We start from the raw sequence: 17,478 nt of genomic DNA on the forward strand, positions 1-17,478 counted from the left end.
CTAAGAGATTTTCCTAAACCCTGCAGCATGCCTGAAACAGTTCCTGAATGTCTTTAAGTGCAAGTCTTATTAACAGGTGATGACTGTTACTGTTACTGGTACTGGAAGGAAAATACTAGCTTACTGTATTTTCAGCTTAAAAACAAGGACAAAATAAGAAACAGGAAAGCTCTACTTAAAACTGGTTTCTGTAGGGAAGGATAATTTTTGTCTTTCTTAGATTTCTTGGGATAATAATACATTTCTAAGTATTCATTTTTTAAAACACATTTTCTAATTATAGTATAATCACAGTTAAATGACAGATTTAAATATTTATTTAGTATTCAGATTGAATACTAAAAGTAAGTCCTCAAAGTGTAATAATTTAATTTCAAAATTTGTCTATCTACTGCAATAAACACAGGTTCCTAGGAAGGACAGATGGATTTAAGTGATTAAACATGTTTCTACCACTAATGTGTCAACTTTGAGAATATATGGTCCAGAATTAATTTGATGTTTTGATGAGATATTACAAAATACATGCTCTCTCAAAGCTAAATGCAAGAAAAAGGTTAAAAAATCCTATAAAATCCTATAAAAATTGGTCTGATCTAAATCCCAATCAAAATACGAAATGCATCACTGCTGTATGTCATTAAAATGTATTATACCTATTGAGTAAGAAACAAAATTTTACCCAAAGGGAGACAGAGACTTTTTTCACTTAAGTAGAATATTATCACTGAAAATAGCCAAGCAGTTTAAAATGTTAATCGAAAACTGATCTATGTGCTTATTTTGGGTAAATGCCAGGTTTCTTCCCTCTGGGGCTCAAGAGTTAGGTGAGAGAATAAAAATATGGCTTTGGGGGCTTCCCTGGTGGCACAGTGGTTGAGAGTCCGCCTGCCGATGCAGGGAACACGGGTTCGTGCCCCGGTCCGGAAAGCTCCCACATGCCGCGGAGCAGCTGGGCCCGTGAGCCATGGCCGCTGAGCCTGTGCGTCCGGAGCCTGTGATCCGCAACAGGAGAGGCCACAACAGTGAGAGGCCCGTGTACCGCAAAAAAAAAAAAAAAAAAAAAAAAGGGCTTTGGGTGAAGATCACTCAATTCTTCATAAGGTTTACAAAAATATCATTTATAAGGTTCTTCCTTCTATATATAATTTAATAAACAATGGTGAATAAACAGTAACTGTGATAGATATAATGATCACCAGCAGAATCTCTATTAATAAACTTGGGGAAAATCCTAAATTTGTTTTCATGACTATTTAAAATATTGTACACACATATGTCTCATTAGGTGTCATAGAAATTTTTGAAATATTGAAGAAGATAACTTTAAAAATCAGTTGTAAACTTACTAAAGATTTTTTTTTAATATTTTAATCATATTGCCAGAGGAGCTAGAACGGTGCACAGAACAACATGGTTCTCTATTTTTCTCTTTATCCACATCAAGGGAAGGTGGCTATGGGATAATAAAGGTTAAACAATGGAACCCGCTGGAGGCGACAGAGGCTTTCTAAAATTGGAACAATGGCCAGCGACGAAGAAGTCGTCCCTGTGTCGTTATGCTGACATTTGCAGGCAGCAGGGATGCAGACCTCGGTCTAGGGTTGCTCTTGCCAAACACTGCTGACAAAGAGTGCAATACAATGAATAGAAAGGTACAGAGGGGTTTGCTGTGCTTGTTCGAGTTTTGTGTGTACTTTTTGTACTGTAAGTTAAAGCAGAATGCTTGAGTAACCATTTTTTCGAAAAAGGAAAAAGTCGGGGTGGGCAGGAATACTTTGCAGGTGAAAAGTAAAGTTCATTCACTGGTCTTAAAACCAGAAATGGTTCTAAACTTGTGCCTATTTCCAAAAGCTGAAACTACCCTCCAAGGACCAAACTTGGCACCATGAAGAACAATGGCACTTTCAAAAGAAGTATTCTTAAAACATTTTGAGCAATAGCTCAGGAAAATATATCACTTTAAAATGATAACTTGGAAGGGAATGAAATACTTGGATGTATTAGTTCTGGATGTTAGTTAACAAACTGGGTTTTATTACAATTTTTCAGACATAGTGTATATTCATTTTATCTCCTTCAACAAAAATCAGTTTGCAGCTCATTAGTTCAAGCCAGAAACAGGAATTAGTATAAATTAGTAGGAATTTGTATAAATTTCTGTAATATCCCAACGAATCTATATGACAGTACTATTCTAATGGTCACTGAATAAGAATCAGTGGATGAATTCCATATATTCAAATATGATCACATTAGCAAGCATGTTAATAAGATATGGGCAAAGAGAATCTCTTGTTTTGAGGAAATCCAAATGTCAAAAAGTTTTGTTTTTGAAACAAGTTATCAAAAAGTTCTTATCTTAGCTTTAGTTTCCAGTGTTATGGATGCAGTGGCGATTTAAAGCAGGTTAGCTATTGAGGATCACAGTTCAGAGAACCATACTACACTCTTCGATGACACATTCTGATCTCTGTACTCTTATAAAGGCCAATTCCTGTTCCATCTTAACTACTGAAAGTGTCCAAATTATTTTTTATGCTAGAATTTCACTGTATAAATTATTTCTGAAAATAAATGGGCCATAAGTGGGGGCTTCAAGCTCATGACTGAAGAAGAATAAGAAAAAGATATTTATACATTAATTTTATTCTAAGGCAGCAAACTTTAAAGGCAAGTCAGGGATATCTTTTTTACCCTAGACTCTAGCACAGTCCTCGGCATACAATGGGTGCTTTGTGAGTTTACATGTGCACCACAAAGTAAATTTTGAACTTCTCAAGGTTTTGCAAAAGCCCACTGCCATTCAGAATGTTTAAAATAAGCAATCTTATTATTATAAGACTATAATTAGCTATTGTTATTATAGCTAAGTCTTTAACACTAAGCCATGGAAAGCCTGGTAAGATGCCATGTATTTATTCAAACTGACCCTTCTTGATAAAAGGCATTGTTTCTTAAGTCTTCCCTTAAATATTACTTATCTACCCTGGCATTTTAGAAACAGAGGAGTTGTAATTACAGTGTGATTCCAACCATCTAACTCCTGACATGAAAAAAAAGTTTAGGTTTAGTGTCAATATTTCATGGGAAAGAAAATTCCTAGGACTCTCAACTCTGGTCAGTAACTTCATACCTCTCTTTGCAAGCTTTAAACACGGTACAGCAGAAAAAGCATGGGATTTGGAGTCTGGGTTCTAGTCCAGCTGTGCCACTTACCAGCCATGTGACTTGGGGCAAGTTCAGTTTCCTCATCTGTAAAATGGGGATACATGATCTCATTTAATACTCACAATAAACCCTATAATGTATGTCAAAGTGTCTAGCACAGTGCCTGGCACATGGTAGGCTTTCATCAAATGTTAGTTCCCTTCCTCTTCCCTTCCTTAAGTTCTGAAAGACAATGTTCCAAATTATGCTTATACTGTATAATTAAAAGACATATAACAACCATATTTTCCCCTGGAGTTTCCCTTCTAACAAACCTAGGTAATAGAATGACTGAAACGTATGGCTCTTATTCCTTATTTTGTTTAAAAAATATGCCCCTTAAAAAAACTTTTAAAATTTCTACTATATTTTATTATATCCCTTTAGAGAATAAATCATTAAAAGATAATATAAAATGTCCTTTTTAATGTGCATAATCATTTAAAAGAGAACCTCAAAGATGGAGGATCACAAAGAAACACGATACAATCTCATCAGACTGGTAATAAGAAAACTGAAAACCTCACAAGTAAAAGGTGTTTGTTTCTTTCTAACCAAGAAAGAAACAAGAAACTCAGCCAAATGCCTATCTTGATAGCTTCCAAAGTGAAACAGTTTATCAACACCCCCAATGATGGTGATATTACTTGCTTATTGGTTTATTGAGATCTCTGAGCACATCAGCTAAATAGAAACATTTTTCTATGTGCAGCTCCTCCCTTCATATGTCATTTTGCTCTGCGTCACTAATCCCAAACACACTGAAGTAACACGCAATGGAGGTGACTTAGGAGCCATACTTGTTAGCAGGGGCTTCTTTCCCTGGCTCCAGCGAAACAAGGACATCTTCACTTTTCCTTTTGATCCTCTCCTCCCCGCCACCACACCAGTACTCAAAATGCCCAAATCAGGCTTGTCCTCGCCTGGTGTCTCACACTGCCAAAAACTTTCCCTCCTCCATTGCTCCACTTTTTCCAGGAAAATGAAATCCTATATAAATGTAACTAAGTACTGATCATTTTCAAATTTGCTACAATTACTATAACAGACAGACCATGTGGAATTAAGCCAGTACTATTTTTTATTTTAAGTTACACATATAAGGGATCTTCCTGAGTTGTTTATTAAATGAAACTCTTAAAGTGACAAAAAAAAGTGTATGTAAAAAGATGAAATTATGAATATTGAAATTTAAAGTTCTCTATAATAGCAAATATATGCTCTATTGTCCTATGAGAGTAATAATAAATATTCTAGAAAAAATCCATCTTGACTACTTAACATGATGCTAACTTCATTTTGCATGTTTTATAAGCAGTGTATAGTATGCTATTATAACTCATCTAACCGTAGCATTAATTTACCAATGTCAGGTGGATTTTGAGCAGCAATGTAATATGGTGTGAACAGAACCAGACAAGGAGTCTGAAAACCCAAACGGGTTCACCACTTGCTAGCTTTGTGAGCTAGGAGAGCCTTTACCCACTCTGATCCGATCCCTGTTCAGTTACATGCAAATGAGTGTAACAATATCTGCGCTAAGTGCCTCAGTGAGAATGCATGGAAAGTGCTTCTCCTCTCCGGTATTTAAACATGGTTTCTTCATTGAGGCTTGCCCTGATCCTTTAACCCATATTACTGCTTCCTGTGGGTCTCTCGTGATCTGACAGCTTCTTTGATAGCACTCACCCCATAAGTGATTTTTTTAATTTTAAAGTTTATGTAAATGCAAAGCATCATCATAATTATTTTATTAGGCAACGTATTCATATAGGCATAGAAAACTGGACAAAGTGAAACCATTATCCTAAACTATATTTCATTAAAAATTTTTCAGAAACAGTGAGGAAATAACACAGTGGCAATTTCAGTATACGTTCCACACAGGTTCAGAGTTTTATGGAAACTTAAGGTAGATGAGTGACATCTTGTTTTCATTTCCAACATGATTATAACTTGCTTCGCTACCAATTTCAAGAAGCTGTTATAACTTGATCCAAAACATTCCTTTACGTGAGAATTTCCAAATATAAACCTTTTCCAGCACCCTCTTTTCACAAAGGTAAAATGCATCCTTATTCACTAAGATACTGTTTTCCAAATTTGAATAAGTTGTAATATTTGTTTTTTAACAATTCAGAAATCCAGGCTGAATACAATTCATCAGAGTTTTTTAGACTTGGAGACTAAAGGGTATGGAATTAGGCTCCTAAACATAATCAGCTTATGAACAAAGCCAAGAACTATTTCTAATAAAACTTTAAACTATACCCAACAGAATCAATAATATAATTCTATAAACCAAAGATATTCACTTTCACATTCGATTCTATGATCCTATAAGCAAATGCTCCTAAAACCTTTACCAGGCCAGTCATTATTTTGGAGCCTGATTTTGGTCCAGATCAGCTTTTCAAACTATAAGTTGTAGACCATGAGTAATTCAGTAATTAATTTCATGGGTCAAGAATAGCATTAAAAAAAGAATGGAATAGACAAGTATGAGTACATCACATAGAGTAAGGATAAGCACTATTTTTGAAACTTGTTTTATATAAATGTACTTGTTTTATATAAATACACACACACACACACACACACACACACAAAGGTCTGTGACATCATGCTGTAAAATGTGGGTCACAGTCAAAAAGTTTGCAAGTCAAATATCTAGCTCAATCCACTTGGTTGCAATCCACACGGGGAGGGGGTGGAACTGGGACTCCAAAAGTGGGCCCCAAAGCTGCTCCACTATACCTTGAAAAGGCCCCTTAAATCCTGTGCTCTTTGGGCTCCTCGAAAAAGCAAATAAAATATGCTTTTCATTTTCAAATAGCATTTTAAATAGAATTGATTCTGTGAGAACTGACAAGATTTCCAAAAATAATGATTTCCAAAGGCACAATGAGGTCTTGCGAAAAAAGTGACATTTAAAAAATTTCAGCATTCTGAAAAATTTAAACTAGAATGGGTAAATCATGTATAAGCATTATGGGTAAAACTGTGAAAAAAAAATATTTTCAAGGAGTGGTATGTTCACTCTGTAAACATAAATGCATAAAAATGTTCATTTATTTTCAAGCAATGGTTAAACATTTATGTAAATTTTTACTTTAAAATTTAATATTTAAATATATTTTGGGTATTCTCAAATCATTTATTTTTTGTTATAATTCTCTCTCATGTTTCGACATGAAAATTGGAATTAAAGGCTTAGTAAAGAAAGATATAAGGGTGGGAGGGAGGGAGACACAAGAGGGAAGAGATATGGGGACATACGTATATGTATAACTGATTCACTTTGCTATAAAGCAGAAACTAACACACCATTGTACAGCAATTATACTCCAATAAAGATGTTTAAAAAAAGAAAAAAGAAAGATATAAACCAACTAATAATTTTTAGAAAATACATGTATGCACAAAAATGCCTTTTGGTTCTAAGAATCATATATATGACATGCAGTATCTGAGATTATTTTAAGTCCATCTATATCTTACAATAAATCTGTTATCTGAGGGCTTCTGCATTCTATAGCCCCTCTAAAACCTCACGAAAACTTCTTTGAGAAAAACAATTTAACACAGGCTTTACTTGCTCAAGACAATGGAATGTTCCCATCCGGAAGAGAGCCGAGACCCACTAAGTGAAGAGCTACGGTGTGGTGAAGCTGTTTACAGTCACCCACTCTTCAGGAATTCAACTGCAAGCTTAGCACCAGGCTGGCACTCAACTGCCGGTAACTAAGTCACCAGTATTACCTGTAACTGAGGGCACCACCCCCGGGAAGAACTGCAGGTGGGGCGGGTGGGTGCGGGTCGGCACTGAAAGATGCGCACTCCCCGGACCCGGCGCTAGTGGGCACTCCGGCCCCGCCAGGCGCCTGCGCAGGCCGCTCGGCCCCGCCAGGCACACACTTACCTCGAGCGGAACGTTAAGGCGAGGCTCACGGGACCTGCTAGGGGTCTACGGGCGCCGCCGGCGGAGAGGGTGGCAGCCCCCACCTGCGTGCGGCCGGGCGGAAAGAACTGAGTCAATCACAGCGTGACTCGGGCTGACGTCAGCGTGCTGCCTGCCTGCAGTTTAACTTTCCACTGCCCGCCGCACCGATTCCAGGAAATGTAATGACGTCGGCCCTTTGAACCCGGTTAGCTGAGAAGCAGACCATTTTAAACAGGACGGAAGGAACGGCTGGCTCACAAACACCCCTGACGCGCTGTGTTTCCTAGTCTGTCTTGCAGCTACATTTGAACACAGCAAGAAAATCGGAAGCTTACTTTTTTTTTTTTACAACTTGAACAGAATGTGTGTTTGACTTGCAGCTGCACTGGATCTGCAACAGGTTGCAGATGAATCAACAGCTTATTTTAGTAGAGCAAATGGAGACGGCGGGGGGGGGGGGGGGGGGGGAGAGGGAGGGAGGGAGGGAGGGGGGGGGGGAGAGAGAGAGAGAGAGAGAGGGAGAGAGAGGGAGAGAAAGGGGAAGCAGCACAGTACTGAGCAAAGAAGAGGTTACACTCAGATGCCTTCACAGAGTGCCGAGTATATTCGGTTACAGATTAGAAGGAACGTCTTACTCCTCAGCTACTAGAAAGTTAATACTTTTTGAAACACTCAGAGGTTTCTAAATAATTTTTCTAAACTTCAAAAACAATCTTGCAGAATTTCAATCCCTCTTTAAAATTCTTACCTGTTTCGTCTCCAGTTACAGCCATGATGGGCTTCTGCATACAGAACTGTCTTGCTTCCCCTACCACAGGACCACATAAAGTGTTCCAAACCAGCAAGCATGTGCAGGGTAAGTAGGAGTACTGACATCACAGTGACCTCACTAGCTATCACTGCCATCAATTTGCTTTGTCACAGACGAGCTCACTGAAACCAAACCCTATAAAAACCCTTCCTGTAATAAATCATCTCAATGTTCTTGTTTCTTATTTTTACATAAAAATCGAGTTGGGCTCTGGCAAAAAATACATCTCATTAGCATTAAAAGTTACATGGCTGTTTCTTATGGGGCTACTTTTTTTTTTTTTTAAAAAGATTTTTATTTATGTATTTATTTGGCTGTGCCGGGTCTTAGTTGTGGCATGCGAACTCTTAGTTGCAGCATGTGGGATCTTAGTTCCCTGACCAGGGATCGAACCCAGAGCCCCCTGCATTGGGAGCGTGGAGTCTTAGCCACTGGACCACCAGGGAAGTCCCTGGGGCTACTTTTAAATTATTGTTCTGTCCAAGGTTTCTAAGTAACCAAAGTAGGCATAAAGCTTATATATTTTTCATAACTCATAGGAGAAAAAACACAGATTTAAAAACAACTGACAACCCAGAAAAATGCTGTGAAACACACAGAAGTGTATTTCAGACACTTCGAAATTCACCAAGAAATACCCAGCCACCTTAGTTTACTTGACACATTTTTGTTTGCTACAATGACATAAAATCCAGCTGTTTATAAGATGACATAGAATTTGCTAATTTCACTTGAAGGACATACATACTGAAATTTTTAAAATTCACTGTGCCAAAAGCAGTAAGTATTATATAGCATTCCTCCATAAACATTATGGAACCACATGAATTTGCTGATATTTGGGGGCCACAAAAACAATAATTTCATGTGGCTCAATCTAATGCACTATTTTGCTCAATTAAAATCCTCTGAAAGAATTTTGTGATTTAAAAAAATTCACAAATAAATCACAGTTACTATTCATAAAATTTAAAAAATATATCCAGTTTCATTTGGATCACTTAATGAAGGTTCAGCACATGAAGAGCTGGATCACTATTGGAAATTTAACAATTACGAAGTTAGGCCAAAGAGTGGCACATGTTCAACAGTAAAACAGACCACAGCCCAGGGGAAAAAATGATCTGCATCTCTACTGCACAAAAAGAAGTGACATGTCACTGATCTTGTATCTTGATCAATGGGTTTACAAGCCCATTCCTTGTATGATTAGGATCCAAACCATTCTTATGTCAGTGAAAGGGCATTCCACCACATTCTTGCCTTATTCAATGAAGTACCTCTAGTAAAGCAGGGACTTCACATTCAGAGGCTTAGGAGGCGAAACATGAGGGAGGATCCATGTTTACAGTAATTCTCCAGGGCACATAAACTGAAGACATCCTGGTTAAGTAAAAAAGTCTGGGGACCAATGGAGAGTCCATGAAGGATTCTTTTCCATCCCAGCCACACCTAAGGGCTTGGTTCCAAGACTACTAGTCAACTTTGTTTAAAATTTGAGAAAGTTCAAATTGATTTTAATCTCAACATTTCTTTACAGACTTCCCTGGTGGCACAGTGGTTAAGAATCCACCTGCCAATGCAGGGGACACGGGTTCAAGCCCTTGTCCAGGAAGATCCCACATGCCGCGGAGCAGCTAAGCCCGTGCACCACAACTACTGAGCCTGCGCTCTAGAGCCCACGGGCCACAACTACTGAAGCCCGCATGCTCTAGGGCCTGCATACCACAACTGCTGAGCCCACATGCTGCAACTACTGAAGCTCGTGCGCCTAGAGCCCATGCTCCACAACAAGAGAAGCCACCGCAATGAGAAGCCCGCGCACTGCAACAAAGAGTAGCCCCCACTCGCCGCAACTAAAGAAAGCCTGCGCACAGCAATGAAGACCCAATGCAGCAAAAATCAAATAAATAAAAGAAACAAAAAAAACACATTTCTTTAAATTCGCTCTTAAGTGCTCAATAACTAATAGTGGTAAAAAAGGGTAAAGGAAGGAAAGGAAGAAGAGGGGTTGGTTGCTTGGCTGACTACTGCTATTGGTACGGTTTTAATAAATCCCCTGGACCAGATAAACTCGGTTAATCAGCACACAGGAATAGTAACATTTTCACAGAGGGAGTGTATTTCACTGTCATTCACTAAATGGTTATTGAACATTTATCATACGCCAGGGACTGTGCTAGGGACTAAAGATACCTGTCCAAACAGGAGTCACCATGTAGTCAGGACACAGAGAGTCACAATATGGTGGGATACCTGCCCTAAGAAGGTGCAGGGGTCACACCAGACAGATTTGGAAGGTAGAGGAAGTGCTATCCCACATGAAACCTGGATAATGCACATGATTGTGGAGGTGTTCCAGTCAGGGCACAAGGCTCTGCATGAGGCCCCTAGAGCGGAGAGGGGCCATGGCATATCACAGGAAATGAAAGAAATTCTGCACAAAAGAGGGAGAAGTTGAGGGAGAAGCCTAGTAACCTAGTAACGGATTAAACAGAGGTATGGTCTTTGTTAGGGATTCTGACTTTGTCTAACAAGTAACAGGCATTCACTGAAGGATTTTGAGCAGGAGGCTGACGCAATTACATGCATATGAATTTTAGAAGCCCCACCCCTAAGTGTAGAAGTGAGCGCACAGTGGGGAAAGGGAAATGCTGGAGGCAGAGACTTTGTTTTTAAGAAATACTAGTAGCTCCCAGAATCATTGGGAGGCATCAACAAAGGCAGCCTAGCTAAACTTTCAGGAGCAACTCCCAAAAAACCAGTCCAAAAAGGGAGCTGCTGTCTCTGGCATGATTAGGAAAATCAGGATGCTGTTCTACAGCTACCAGCTTCCAGGCAGCCACCTGGCAGGGACTAGGGATCACGGTAACACAGGTCAGAGGGCATGGCAGCCGGAACGAGGACTATGACGGTAGGGGTGGAGAGGACTAAAGAGACGTGTGCTACAGGAAGAAGAATGGATGGAGAAGGGGTGGGAGAGTGATGGGTGACACCCAGGTTTCTGCATGAAGCAACAGGATGGAGAGTTACTGAAATAGGGTAACAAAAGGAGAACTGGGGTGGGAAAAATGGATGTGGGGTTTTGGACTTCAGGCGTCGGAGATGTGTGCCATGGGCAGGGATGAGGTCATCCAGGGAGGGCAATCAAGCCAGGTGGAAGAGGGCGCGGGATGCAGCCCGAGTACCACCACCAGCACCTACAAGCTGGGCAGAGGCGACTGGAAGAAGGGGTACAAGCATCCAGGAAGTGAAGGAAGCAGAGGTCGGTAGTGCTAAATGCTGTGGAGGGATCAATCAAGATGAGGGCAGAGACTCACAGAGAAACTGCTGTGACCTTTCAAGGAGATGACAGGGTGGAAGGTGGACAGAGTAAGACAAGAACACTCATGGACCCCTCTATGTTTAACAAAAAACTAGAACCCCTGGCCACCATTATTTTTAAGATGGAGAAGGTGAAGAGAAAAGAAAAGGAAATGAAAAGGCAAGGAGAAAGAACAAGAGGAATAAAGATTGGAAAGGAAAAAAGAAACATCTTACTTGTATTTGATACAAACATTCATGTAGTATCACAGGGAGATTCACCAAGATTCAGCATATTATTAGAAGTAATTAGAGTTTAGAAAGGTTCATAGGTAAAAGGTAAACTTAAAAAGATCCATATTTCTCTATACCAGGAACAACCAGAAAATCTAACAGAAAGCTACCACTCATAATAGCAAAACAAACAAACAAACAAAAAACCCAAAAAAGCAAAACCCTAATGGGTTAAACATTTAAAAACTAACTGAACAAAAAGTATGAGAGACCCCCATGGAGAAAATTTTAAACTGTTAAAAGAAGTTAAGATCTGGATAAGTGAAGACATTCTGTGCTCTGTTGGTGGGAATGTAAATTGGTGCAGCCACTATGGAAAACACTATGGAGGGTCCTCAAAATTAAAAATAGAACTACCATATGATCCGGCAATCCCACTTCTGGGTATTTATCTGAAGAAAATAAAAACACTAATTCAAAAAGATATCTACACCTCCACGTTCACTGCAGCAATATTTACAATAGCGAAAACGTGGAAACAATCTGTGTCTATCGACAGATGAATGGATAAAGATGTGGAGTATATATTATACAATGCAATTTTAATCGGCTATAAAAAAGAAGGAAATTCTGCCGTTTGTGACAACATAGATGGACCTTGAGAGCAGCATTATGTTAAATGAAATCTGTCAGAGAAAGACAAATACTGTATGATATCACTTGTATGTGGAATATAAACAAACAAACAAACAAAAAAATCCCAAACTCATAGACACAGAGAACAGATTGGTGGTTGCCAAAGGTTGGGAATGAGGGGTGAGCAAAAAGGGTGAAAGGGGTGTCAAAAGGTACAAACTTCCAGATATAAAATAAATAAGTCCCAGAGATGTAATAATGTATAGCAGGGCGACCACAGTAAACAATACTGTGTTGCATATTTGAAAGGTGCTAAGAGTAAATTTTTTTTTTTTTTTTTGCGGTACGCGGGCCTCTCACTGTTGTGGCCTCTCCTGTTGCGGAGCACAGGCTCCGGACGCACAGGCTCAGCGGCCATGGCTCACGGGCCCAGCCGCTCAGCAGCATGTGGGATCTTCCCGGACCCGGGCGCGAACCCGCGTCCCCTGCATTGGCAGGCGGACTCCCAACCACTGCGCCACCAGGGAAGCCCCAAGAGTAAATCTTAAAAGTCCTCATCATAAGAAAAAAAAATTTGTAACTATATATGGTTAAGGATGTTAACTAGACTTATTGTGGTGATCACTTATTGTGACTATACAAATGTCAAGTCATTATGTTGTACACCTGAAACTAATAAAACGTTATGTGTCAATTACACCACAATGGAAAAAGACTTCAGTTCTTTTTGTATAAATGTATAAATTCAATGTAATTTCATCATTGGTTTTATTATTATATTACGTTATTATTATTTGGGAACTCAAACTTGTTCCAAATGCATATGAGAGAACAATAGTTCACAAAAGCTAAAACGGCGCTAAAAAAAGTTAAAAAGACAAAAAAGGGGCACTTGTTTTGTGACAACAAAACTAGTGTGGTGCTGGCACGCAGAACAGAGAATGCTGAGACAGATCGGGGCTGCACGAGGCCTACTTACTGCACAGTTAAGAATGCCCATAAATCAGCGGGGAAAGGACAAAACGTTAGCAGGGAAAACTGGCGCCATACGCGGGGAAACAATAAAAATGGGTTCCCACTCGACACTATACACAGAGGTGGACCGCAGGTAGATTAAGGACATAATGTGAAAGGTAAAACCGTAAAGCTAACACAATCAATGCAGAAAAATATCTTTGTTACTTAGGGAAGAAAAAGAGTTCTTAAAACCCCCAAAGTATAAAACTTATGTATGTATTATCGATGCAAAACACAAAACATTTTAAAAAACTCTCCTTCTTAAAGTATCAGTAGTTTTTAGATTTTCCATATAAAAAAAATAAAATTGGAAGAAATGAGCATTCTTTGTGATTTTTCACAAAAAAATGTATTTCATATTTAGACATACAGGGTTCATGAGTACTGGGGAAAAAGAATGGGTACTTTAAATTTATATTTAAAAGAAAACATTAAAGCACTGGGTAAGTACTATGGATTTTTTTTTTACTCCATAAATGTCACCACTTTGGCTCTTCATACACTTTTATTATAGTCCATATAATACCTAAGAGTAAAGCTCCCCAAATACCTAAGAGTAAAGCTAATTATCAAGAGATTCATCAATTATAATCTGCTTTTTTCTATACTTGCAAGACTTTCAAACTAAAAGAACTGATATTACTTCCTTTGAAATTAGTGCAAATAGACCAAGGGGAATAGAATTAAACTAAAACACAGGATTTTTGAAAGTTGTATTGAACACATTATAGTTATTTGAGCACAACTGAATGAAATTAAAATAATGTATAATTCAATTTTAACTGAAATCTCAGGTTACCCTAAAAACTTAGGGCTACATCCCAACTGCTTTATTTCACTACTCAGCTTTCATTAAGAGGTAGAACAGGTACCTCAGAATTCAAATATACTAAGAATGGTCTAAAGAAAGAACAAAGTCAGCATTTGTTTTGAAATGAGATGTCTAGAAAGCAGACTTGAGTATAACAACTGGGGAAAAATCCAAATTCAGTGCCTCAAGGACTGGATACTTAAATCTTCCTACTAAAAACATACTCAGTACATTTCTAACCCCCAAATGAAGAATATTTACTTAATTAAAAACTTCATTCATGTTTTCAACTCCTTTTTTCCATTATGCTACTCTGAATTTAACTTTTCTTTAGAGCCAATAAAATCTGCTAAAAATTGAAAACTGTATAATTTATTTAACTTATTGTTTAATATACTAAAATATTTCTTCTCCAAGCCTTTTTAAGTCCTCCCTCCCTCCCCTGAAAATCTACCTCCTGTATATTTCAGAAAACTATGAAATCACCACTAAATGGAGTGCTATAGTAACCCATGGGTATTCTAAAGGTATTAGATGAATGACATATACCTTGAACCACCACCTGGCTGCCTGGGACAAAGAACTGCTGTGTGCCATCTGCTGACTGTGTTGCGTACTGTACAATTGTAGCACCTGGCGGAGGAGCTCCTGAATTTGTCATTGTTAATGCCTGCAGTCCCTGAACACCATCAGATCCTGGGTTAGAAATCTGGATTGCTTCACCTTGGGCTATAGCAACTTAACAGAAAAAGAAAAGAAAAATTAGAGAATTTCAAGATTCATTTTTAATAATCCCATAAAGGAAGAATATACTCTGGATCTATTTATTACCAAAGCTTCTCATTCTCAAGTTATCCTTAATTCTCTATGCTGAATTGGTAAGGGGCTCCTCCTTCATGGGGCAACACTCTGAAAAAGCTCAAAGCACTTGAAAATATCTTATATCCAGAACTGTTTGAAATACACAGAACTCATGGAGTTGTCCTCCTCTCTGGCATCCATCCAACTAAATTATTTAAGAGGAAGAGTGGAGATCAGACAGGGAGAAAGTCCAGGTTTTGATTTTCCCCAGTCTTTCATATATTTTTAGTTATAGATAAACAACATTCTTCTAACATTTAAGAAATGGTCAGTTAAATTCCATTGAGCATTATGATTACAATGAATTTATAACTTGTTCAGGTAACTACTCGTCTAATTTATCATCAAAAGAAAGTAGCTTTTAATGAAATATATATATACAGTATATAGCTTTAAAACATATATTTATTAAAATACATTTCTATATATTTCTATACTTATTAAAACCTATATATATTTTTAGACTTGAGGTTTTAAAGCTCAAGTCTACAAAACTGTAACCTTTGCCATTTTGACTATGTCAGGAGAATCCTGAAATATAAAATGTTAAGTTGGAAAGAACCTTAAAAGGTAACTGTATTGAAAGACTTCGTGCTACATTTACCTCTACCAAGTGTCTTGAACTGTAGCTAATGGCAACAAATATGAGGTAGACTTCCTTTAAATACTGAGACTTGCCAGCCATGTTTAAAAATTAACTTATTAACAGAAAGTTTCAAAAGAATAATTGATCAAATGTTATGCTTTTAAATTTCACTCTAATGGACAAATAAGTACTATTTAAAATATCTGAGAGTCCTATATATTTTAACATAAAGATGACAACTCCATGATTTAATTTAAACACTAGAGGTTAAGTGGAACAAGGGCTATTCTTAAAAAAAAATCACATATAAACCAGCTAGTTAGACTTTACAATGAAGATAAAAATGACACATAATCAGAATAACGCAACACCTATAATTCAATGTAAATGTCTTACAGGAATGCTGTAGTAGTGTCTAAAATATAGTCTGAATATTTCTGAGTCATTCCCTAACTTTGTAACAGCATCTAAGCAAAGGTGACAATCTGATCGAATAAAACTATCAGAACTATTGGTAAGATTAACAACCACCACCACAACAAATCTTCAGTTCTAGGGCCAACACAGAAAGATGGATTAACATTTTAAAAAGATTTCAACACAGAGGCGCTGTCTGGTTTTAGTTTGTTGGCAGGCTGCTATACGATTGACAGAAACTAAAGAATCAGTTACCAAAATGTCAACAGCGCTGTGGTTGAGAAACTCTGAAGTAACCTCACTTTATTTGTCTGGCTCATCTAGAGCATTATATTCCGTACACATTTTAAAAACAAGATTTCACCATGACTCTCCAAAGATTTCAAGGTCTCAGGACTCACCCCTTAATAATAAAAGGGTGTGAAAGAAGTCTGAAAAAGAAGAGATATTGCTTCCTTGGATCTTCATGGCTGGACATGAATGAATTTCATATGTTATCATATATTTGAATGAATATTTTCAGTTGATAGTTTGTTGCCAAAGAAACAGTGCTTTAGAAAGAACAGGCATAGGCAGTGTAACCACAATGCTAAGAAGCACAAAGCCTAGCATACAGCAGGCACTCAATAAATATGATGAATGAATGGCTATCATTTCAAGACAGAATATATAAAAATGACTTAAGCCATGTGTGAATCCATAAGAGTTAAATGAAGTATTGTTTCAAATTATAATTATAGAACTTAATTTTCCATATTGACAATACAATTACCGAGCTTTTGAACTAGTAAAAAATCTGAGTAATTGCTTCAAAGGATAAGAACCATGAAATAGGTAGATAAAAATCCTTACTTTCTTCTTTTCATACTTCATTCTTATCATTTTTTTTTCATCGTTTCCCCATAGTTCCAACCAAACTTCTTTGCTTTCATACTGTGCAAAGCTGATATACCAAGAATCTGCTCCTCTTATCATTTTATTTTCTGGTCATCATATAATTAGGTGTGGAAAACAAAAGGCAAACACACACACAGAAGCTGGCTCTAGGGGGAAAATGTTTCTACTGATGAGTCTTGTCGTTTAGCCTAACTTTTTTTATACCAAAGGCACTCTTGATTTTGGCACTATCAAATGACAGTGGACCCTCCCATGTAAAAATGTAGCCTCTCAATTGACAATATTCCCAACGCGTGAAGATTACCCAGTGCTTCAGGATACAAGAAATAGGCTGTGTGTGTGTGTGTGTGTGTGTGTGTGTGTGTGTGTGTGTGTATCCAAAAGATTTGAGGAGGAAACTTTTTAGGTTACGAAATATTCAAGGATAGCATAATTTTTTAAATAAATACACATCAATATAAATTAACTAGTAGAAAAAACTAAAATGAAATTAACTGAATGAGTTTAGTCATGTCTTGTTTTAGCTAATTATTATTTTTTTTAACTTATGGAACTTTTCTAGCGAACATAAAAGGTGAAAAAATTTTGTGTCATTTATTTTCCCTACCCACTCATTCCAAACCTTTTTCTGTGTCTGGAGTATTTTAAAACAAATCTCAGACATCATATCTGGCAAATCATTTTAGAGTAAAATCACTGGCCCATATCAAGGCCATTAGCAACCACTGAAAATAAAACACCTCTGCACTTCC

General features: G+C 37.7%; 1 protein-coding gene across 25 annotated transcripts in view; it reads right to left on the reverse strand.

Annotated features, from left to right (window-relative positions):
• Positions 1–17,478, reverse strand: part of CREM (cAMP responsive element modulator) — a 66,354-nt gene that overhangs the window by 5,303 nt on the left and 43,573 nt on the right. For 7 of the 25 annotated variants that reach the window (XM_065873003.1, XM_065873012.1, XM_065873006.1 and 4 more), the window contains 2 exons: positions 14,515–14,703; positions 3,220–3,255 (listed from right to left, as the gene is read on the reverse strand). The exons of 4 other annotated variants lie outside the window; for them this stretch is intronic. In XM_065873003.1, coding sequence (XP_065729075.1) covers positions 3,220–3,255; positions 14,515–14,703 — 225 coding nt within the window. Of the gene's footprint in view, positions 1–3,219; positions 3,256–7,132; positions 7,300–7,901; positions 8,112–14,514; positions 14,704–17,478 lie in introns of those variants that run through there. 14 more of the 25 variants (XM_065873024.1, XM_065873004.1, XM_065873009.1 and 11 more) reach the window with 7 other exon arrangements.

Source organism: Phocoena phocoena, chromosome 2, assembly GCF_963924675.1.
Source record: "Phocoena phocoena chromosome 2, mPhoPho1.1, whole genome shotgun sequence".
Taxonomy (NCBI): Eukaryota; Metazoa; Chordata; class Mammalia; order Artiodactyla; family Phocoenidae; genus Phocoena; species Phocoena phocoena.